An 8,710-nucleotide genomic window follows, 5' to 3' on the forward strand; every position below is an offset into this window, starting at 1 on the left:
GAAGAGAAGAGAAGAGAAGAGAAGAGAAGAGAAGAGAAGAGAAGAGAAGAGAAGAGAAGAGAAGAGAAGAGAAGAGAAGAGAAGAGAAGAGAAGAGAAAAGCTAGCGTGAAGTGAAATGATTGATTGAGGCAGAGTACAAAGACAAGGTCTAAATCATTAGTGAAAGCATTAATGTCGGCTGGTGCTTCTCTGTCATATAAATCACTTTTTAACTCACTGCTTTACTTCGTGCTTATTGTTTAAGCCATGCAGCCGTGAAAACGGTGATGTGACTGTCTGCCTTTTACACGCTATAAGGGTTTATTCTAGAGCCAGAATCCACTCCCAGCATCTGCTTCTGCTCCTTATGCAGGTTTATGGAAGCCTCATGCTGCATGTCATTTCAATATTAGCAGATAGCATCTTAACAGGGTGTGGTCCCGCTGAATAAGAGGAGGCTGACTTAGAAAAGGGATTGAAGTGATGTATAGGCACGAATCATGAATAAGAGAGAGCAGATGCATTTAAAGCATTTAAAGGAAGTGTATGTTTTCTGATATGCGATGCTCAATAATGATTTGGTTTAGGAGGGACAAAAAGAGGAGAAATTAGCTGGAAACAGAGAGAGGAGACTGGAGAAGATGAACCCAAAAGGAGAGAAGAGGATAGGTAAATGGAGGTGGATAAAAGATGATAGATGGGGTCTACTGGACGGCAGTGTGAGGGTGGGAGGGGCAAGGAAGGGTGAGATGAATAGAGCGAAGGGAACGGGAAAAGGGCCAGACGGGAAGAGGAGAGGAGGGAGCTGTCAGGATGATTTGAGTTTGCCCCCAATGGACCCTGACGCTGCACTTTTCAGTATGTGTGTGTGTGTCTGTGTGTGTGTTCATTCCAAAATAGAGATCTTGCTTTCAGCGACAGAGCAGTGCAGTGAGCTTACAGGAAGCTCTGAAGCAGTGAACCAGCTGTTGTCTCATACAGTAAACTTCAGGAAGCATCTCTTTGATACTCTACCTGACAATCCCAGAAGTTTCACATCAATCCAGAGAAGCGCTTTACCTGGATTTCACAAATACTGTGAACACTCACACAGAATATATTTAGGTTACGATCAGGTTGAAGAACTAGAGCCAAAAACCTGGGAGAGAGCTGGACTTCTTTACCATCGTTTGCCTGGTGCTCAACACTTTTTCATAAATCTGTTAGGCTTTAAAAAACTTCCCTCTAAATTTTCTAACATTCGGCTGAAGGAAAAACCTAGTCTGGTGATTTCTGATGGTCACGCTCATCTTCATGCCATATTCTGAGGCTGGGTTTGAACTCCCTCCTAGATATTTTCCATTCATTACAAAACTATTTTTGTGTCCGACCAAGCACAACGCTCAGAATGTCTTCCAGGAGAGACACATATCCAAGCAGCATTGTTTCCCATCGCCCTCTGGGACAGCTGGCATTTCAGTGTTGAGCAATTATAAACCTATTTGATTTCCTGAGTGCTTCATACTGCACTGTTGGGTGTGCTGAATAACAGCGACACCAAGCATGCGTGCCTCTAAGGTGAAATAAAGCAGAACATTTTCATCTCAGGGCAGCGAGTGCTGTTGTTCTATGAGAGGTCGATGGCAACGCAGATGAAGACCGCAGTCGTTTGAAATGCCTCTGAGGCCATCCGTCATCAGCGCTGGTGACGGAGCAAATCGTGGGTTTGTCACCTGGGAGACTACGGTTCGGTAAAAAGCTGTGATTTTGGTTAAACATACCACAAACGTTTAAAAGTGTCTTATATGTTCCCTCGAGTATCCTTTTATCTTTTTCAAATATTCCTAATTGCTTTTTTATGCGAAGGTAAGAGAGAAACAGTATCTCCTGTATGCTTAAACTTGACAATAAAGTCTCGAATTGTTATAAATGAGTAAATGTAACAAACTGGAAATGACTTTCTTAAATAATTGAATATGAAATATCTTTCATCATCTATACAAGCTACATAAAGAGACACAAATAGCTACAGTTTCAGTCAGATTATCGAGTTCAGACTGACTTAAAAATACACACAGGTATTACAAATGGACATACATGTTACCACGGTGATGGTCACGCGATGCAAAAAGGGAAGCCATGTTGATTCACGGAGTTCCCGATGTTCCTGTCGTTCCTTTTCATCTCCCCGAGTCCCCTCAGCTGTTTCCCTGCACTTAAATTACTGCTGTACATGAATCTTAATGAAAACATCTCTCTTTGTTCTGGCTTCCACTCCATCGATTTTCTCTGCAGAGCCACAGGAGTGCTTGACAAAATGTGATGCATTATAGATTACAGATTCCCATCTTAAATTGCAATCAGGCCCATAATAGATGAAATTGCTTCATCGTAGTGACATAATAAAACAAGTCCTGCCTGGCCGGGCATGCAGATTCATAACCGTGCTGTTGTCGCAGCTCAGTGTTGGTGGAGAGACAGATGCTACTGTACGGTGAGGGGGTTGTTTTAATGATAAAAAGTATGGGAGGAAGCATATGCTTGTTCATAATGTACTCTTTGTCTGTTAACACAGATGACTCCTTTGTCCCAATAATGTGAATGTGTGTGTTTTCGTCCCCACAAACTTGCTCAGAGCTGAAAATCTGCATGTCCAAGAACAGAAACACATTTATAACGTCCTTATGACCAAACAGTGTTAAATGACAGAGACATCAGGGGGCTGTGCTGGTGTTTGTGTGTACACTCCCCCCACAAACACAGACGCACACCGGCAGCCTCTTCTCCTCGGCCTCTTTGCCCTCTGAACCTAACAGCTAAATTTCAGCCTACCGTTACACAAACACACACACACACACACACACACACACACACACATGCACGTACTCAGTGCCTGCAGACTTAAATAGCCCTGAGTTGTAGGGCACTTGTAAGCTTGAGATGTTACCACCAACAGTGTCTCCCTCTTAATGGCATAATCTGCACGGTGACTTTGCAAAAAAGGTGCTTGTCATCACTGGGAACAACCTGGAGTTATTTAAAGGCAGTGTACAAACACACATGTACACAATCAGTATGCATGCACCACAATAAATAAATCAGCTGCTGGTGTTTCTTGCAGATTTCCTCCTCCTGGGAAACGGCCGGGGTTTAAATGGATGCGAGAAACTCAGAGAGGAAGGGGAAAGGAAGTGCAGATGTAGCAAAGCAGGGAGGATAGATATGTCAGAGAGACAAAACTGAGAGAGAAAGAGCATCTAATGTATCAAAGTGAATGCAGAGTAAAAGTGGAAAGAAAATGTTGGGGGCAGGGAGACAAGAGAGAGAAGTATGCTTTTCATTTCCACAGCACAGCGCGAAAGAAGCAAAACTGAGCAAAGCACAGCGGGCTTTTCAAGCTTTCAGCCGCTCAACAAACAGGCAGCCGGTTGAAATATTGATGCTTCAATTCCAACAAAGGAATGTCTGAATGATTTTGGTACATCTGAGTGGGGAAATTCACCTATCTATAATTGATACGGCTGAAATGTTAATAACTGGATGGGAATGCACGGGAACGGAGGCGTAGGCTGAAAAGCGTGCACGTGCGTGCGTGCGCGCTCACAGTGGCGGTAACGCCCCAAAGGGTCTCCTCTGCTGTTTGCAGGATGCATTCACTCATGATGTGACAGTAAGCAGTTTCTTTTAAGTCAAAGCGTTGGACAGTTAATACATTCATAACTTGAAGTGAGAACTTTCTATATGACTTTGGCAAATCATTCCCTCTGTACTCAGCTGTTTGCAGCCAAAGTGCAGGTAAGATAGACTCAAACCCTGGTGGAAGCCTGTTACTCAGCCTGCCTTTATCACTGCTTGCTGTATTTTTATTTCAGACTGTCAAAATGTCCCCGTTCTGTGAGCCTCGGTGTGCAACCGAAGCCAAACAGCCAAAAAACAATGATGGACACCAAATCCTCTAATCTGTGTTAATTCTTCCAAAGTGTGAAAACCATGCTGGAACAGTAAATGTGTTGTAATTAGACCCTGATAATTAGAGACAGGGGACCCAGCGAGGTCCCAGAGTGATTATTATGGGATAGCTAAAGCCAGAGAAACAGGAGGAGAGTGGGCTGAAGTTCACCGAAAACACTCTGCAACTCTCACACAGAGAAAGGCTGGCTCACACAAAAAGCCGTCTGCAAAACTTCTCGTCTTTCCTTAGCTGCGACTTAGCGAGCAGCTTTAAATCTCTTAATCTGCTAGTTTTTACTCCTTTTTTTGGCAAGATATATCAAGTCCTTTGTGCATTTTTCGCTTACCTGCAGTCCAGTTTCTCTATTTCAAAGTGCGGGTTAAAGTTCAGGACGATGCGCTGCGAAGACTCAGGGGCCGTGATGACCCAGCGGCAGTTCTGGTGAGGTGGATACTCCAGAGGGTAGCCGGGGGTGGTGATGTAGCCCGCATCGCTTGCATCTAAATTGCCGCCGCATGGTTCAGATGCTGGATGGAAACAGAGAGAGATAAGGAGAAATCATGTTTTACACAAATCTGGAAACTCAAGTGGATAATATGATTACTTATAGGCTTTGGTCACCAAAATCATCCTGCGTGTTTGAAACGTTAACACAGGTCAATACACGAGTTCACAGTTAGATTAAGTTCACCGATTAACTTCTCGGATGAGAGGTGAAACGTCTTCAAGTAACTTAAAGAAGTCCAGACGCTTTTCTTTGCAAGCTCCTTTGACTACGATGACCTGGATGACTGAGAACCTTCACAGACACATTTCACCGATTAACGTTTTCAGGGAAATTCAGGAGCAAGAGGGCAGAGGCTACGTGACCCAGAAGACTAAAGGTGAAAAAGTAAAATACAACTTCACAGCAGCAGGCGGGGCTACAGTTCTGTCTGCTTATCGATACTGACCAGGAGCACGTGTGAACTTCCAGTTATTTCAGAGCATATTTGTTCATCGTGCATGAATTCTCACAATAAATGAAGCAAAACAGATAAAATGCAGATAAGAGCAGTGTGTGCAGAGACAGGATATGAGTGTGTCTCTGTGTGTGCGGTGTTAAAGGTCAACACAGCATCGTGAAGCACAAAGACTTCATTCTGGCCTGGAAGGACTGCCATGCACGCACACAGACACACAAACACACACGCAGACACACACTTCCAGATGCAGCAGTTACTGTCACAGAGCGGACCCACTTGTCAGCACTCATACGTCTGTGTCACATCATAAACAATACTCCTCGTTCACTGCCGCAGATGTACCCTGACATAGATGGGTAACTCATACATATCTGTGACACCCAGCGGCACAACACACACAACTCCACTGTATGAAATCTTTGGCACTTATTGTGCACAATGCTGGCTCTCCTGTTTGATGGACTGCACAGGCTAAATATGCCGAGCTTCTTCATTGTTTAAGATCTGCAAAACACAAGTTAAACCATCGTGGCGAGTATGTGCTGAATGCGAGCTTTGTTGAGTCCGATATAATGGCGCAGTCTGAGCCAGCGACAGACAGAGAACAGTCAACCGCCACGTTTTTTAGTCTGCTCCAAAATAACATCCACCCAAGTGATGCAGGTTAGGGTTAAAGTATATAACACGAGTAACTTGTTCTTCTGCACTGGCAGAAAATTAATAGTAAGTGCTTTTTGTTTAAAAAAAAGAGACTATTATTTCAAATATCCAGGGAAGAATTTCAGCAACCAAAAATGTGATCAATCAGAGCATCTCCAACAAAGCAGATGGATTTTCTGCAAATATTTTGGAGGAAGAAAAGATGGCTACAATAGGCCAGGTTATTCTAGTGAAAACAGCATCTGTGAGCGCCGGCTGCTTGATGGGAAATATTTGGCCGGTGAGCAGCCCCTAAAAATAATTTCCTGTTTTCAAAAGAAGGAAAAACAAACTCACAATCAAGCTCTTGATAGTCAGCAGCTTATTGCTCTCTCAGCCGTGACTAAATATGCATCAAGAAACTCGCCTCAAAAGAAAAAAAGCAGAGGAAGAGCAGCAGGAGGAGGTTAGGTGAGCTGTCTTTGCTACGATCTCACCCGCTGTGCAGTGACGTTTTATTTATCGCCACTGTGCTGAGAGGGATGACATAGCCAAGTCAAACTGCTCGGCAGAATGCAGCATGTTTTAAAGCCATAGCTATTAATAGTGTGGCTACTGTAAACTTACTCTGAGTGGAGTCAACATATGCAAACATTAATACACGCACGCATAAACACTTTATCGGGCACCATCTTCGAAACTAATTAAAAGAAAAGGTCAAACAAAAACGCACGTCGAAAATATCACGTTGCTGCCACGCTCACATGGCTGACTGCGTATCAGACAGTCAGTAAGAGAGGATTAAAGAGCCGGTAAGACTTCAGCGCTCAGCACACACCATGAGTGACACTTTGGCATCTGTATCTGGTGTCTACCTCACTCTGTCTGCAAACAATTAGTGATAACCGCTCCGTATCTCAGCGTTTCTGCCTGCCTCTCTTTGGTCTCTGGCGCTGTGAACCAACGAGTCCTGTTTATGTCCTCCTGACACACAGTGGTACAGGAGTAGGGTTACGTGGGCGATGTAACCCAGCCAGATGGATTTCATCTCAGCACCACCTGGATTAGTGTTTAACCACTCTGGAATCTCACAACGACATCAGCCAAACACCACTTTTAGCACACGCTGCTTTGCTAAATGTAGCTAATGAAAACTCTTGGAGAGGTGATGCAAGGGGTGTAAAATCAATGACTGCGGATTCAAATCTGACTGATAAATGAACTCCTGCTTGGATGTTATCTGAAGGATAAGGAAATCGACTCTGGCACATCCACAGGTTGTTTTTTTAAATTTTCGTTTTTAATAGCTGACCAAATTGTTCTTTCCACAGACGTTGACTCAGCTACACATGAATCATTTGTGGTTAAAGTTGGCTGGATGCTTTAAACAAATACCTGTGCAACTATACACTTCAGCATTTACCTCAGGAGCTGCGCTCCGTGATTGTAATGGTATCCTTTAGGACCACTTTGATTAAAATAAGGTTATTCCTATTTGAAATCCATAGTTTTCTGTTTTCCACATGTGGGAAGCTTAAGGTGGGCGGGGGGGCTAAACTCTTGGTACAGAGCAGGCATCTAAAAGACATAAGACACTGACAAAAATGGCATGAAAAAGAGAAACTGGAGTAGAGGTGGGTTGCAAAGTGGCTTGCAGAGGTAGCAGCAGTTGTAGCTTAACATTCTCTATATGAGGTTTTCCAATAGGATGTGCATAAAGGTATCAGCTGATTTTGAGCTGTCAGCTGATACAGGCTAGCTCTGGTATCAGGTGTTAGCTGCTAAAGCTAAATGCTAAATATATATATATATATATATATTCTGGCTGAGTCTCGCTACCTCTCCTCTCCCTGTTTCACCTCTGGCATACAGCCGATAAAGACAGCACCTCCAAGTGTCTGATGAATAAGGCCGGTGTGATATTTAGGCAGGTGCCGTGTGTGCATGAAGTATCGTGTCTGCTTTACTTTAAGGGTCTATTAATCTCCGGACGTGCACACATACACAAAGTCATTCAACAAACACTGCATCCAAACAGAGCAGAGAGTGACACAAATTGAGGCGATGAGGGCACGGATGACATCAGATCCTTTAGAATGAAGTGCCATTCATGATGAATTTCATATTGCACACGAAACATGTAAATATACAGCCGGTGAAACGTCAGGCCCCTGCAGCGACAGGCCAGCGTGCAAAGGGAGGGACACGGCTCCGGGTTTATGTCTGTAAAACAGGGAGGTGCATAAATACAGCTTCCAAAAGCAAACCTGCTATAATCCTAATTTGTATTCCCCACCCAGACGTGCACGCTGTGAAAAAAGTGCAATGTGTGTCAGAACAGAGAAGATGCTGAGTGGGGGAAATGCCTGACTTCACGTCAAGAATTACCAAATAGGTTAAAGACAGAATCATCCTTTAATCGTCACAGAGCAGCCTGCTGCGAGCAGCTGCAAAGGTGACGGTCCATCCTGGTGAAGTGAGGCTGGGCAAACAGGATGAGTGCAGCAGCTGCCGGCGACAGGAGACGGGAGACAGCAATGCTTGCTTCACTCATTTTTCTTTTATTACACTAACACAGAGAGTAGAGTTTATAACAGCAGAGGTTCTCTTCATAGGTTTAAGCTTATTTTCCACTAGATTTGATTCAACTGTAATGGTTGGTTTCCATTACAGTTGAGGGGCACTTATTGAAAGTCCAGTGATGTCATTTCTATGCGACACAACACAAGATTGGAGGACATCGAGGCGATGGTGCGCCTGCTGCTCGGCCTGCAGCTTTCTGTCGGACTCCAGGTTTGGGTGTGGCCATGTGCAACGTTGCTGTTTGATTCCTGTGAAGGAGTGCTACCACCTAATGGAAAACTAGGGAAAAAGCTAGCTAGTGGAAAAGAGGCTACAGTGACTGTAGTACCGTGGAAACCTGAATCAGCGTTAAGTCCTGTCTGACTTTGTTTTTTATCATTTGGTCTAATCCTACAGCGTAGCATCAAACTAGGCTCTGGCCGATACCACAGCGCCGAGCGGGTACTTTCACAAGGCGCCATATCAAAACATCGGCGTATTCTTTGGCGCAGTGTGTCCTTGCCTTATCCAAACACTTTCCTCCTCTTGACCCTCGTTTTCACACAGTAAAGCTTTTCTCTCAACCGCATCAGCATGTGTGATCTTCAGGGAGAGGCTGTATTTGCACCACAC

The 8,710-nt window shown here is 44.2% G+C and overlaps 1 protein-coding gene across 1 annotated transcript in view; it reads right to left on the reverse strand.

Annotated features, from left to right (window-relative positions):
- LOC102199112 (neuropilin-2-like) overlaps positions 1-8,710 on the reverse strand; it is a 90,976-nt gene that overhangs the window by 73,803 nt on the left and 8,463 nt on the right. The window contains exon 2 of the mRNA XM_013913501.1: positions 4,258-4,438. Coding sequence (XP_013768955.1) covers positions 4,258-4,438 — 181 coding nt within the window. The remainder of the gene's footprint in view (positions 1-4,257; positions 4,439-8,710) is intronic.

Source organism: Pundamilia nyererei, unplaced genomic scaffold (assembly GCF_000239375.1).
Source record: "Pundamilia nyererei isolate P.nyererei 1_Seehausen unplaced genomic scaffold, PunNye1.0 scaffold00135, whole genome shotgun sequence".
Classification (NCBI taxonomy): domain Eukaryota; kingdom Metazoa; phylum Chordata; class Actinopteri; order Cichliformes; family Cichlidae; genus Pundamilia; species Pundamilia nyererei.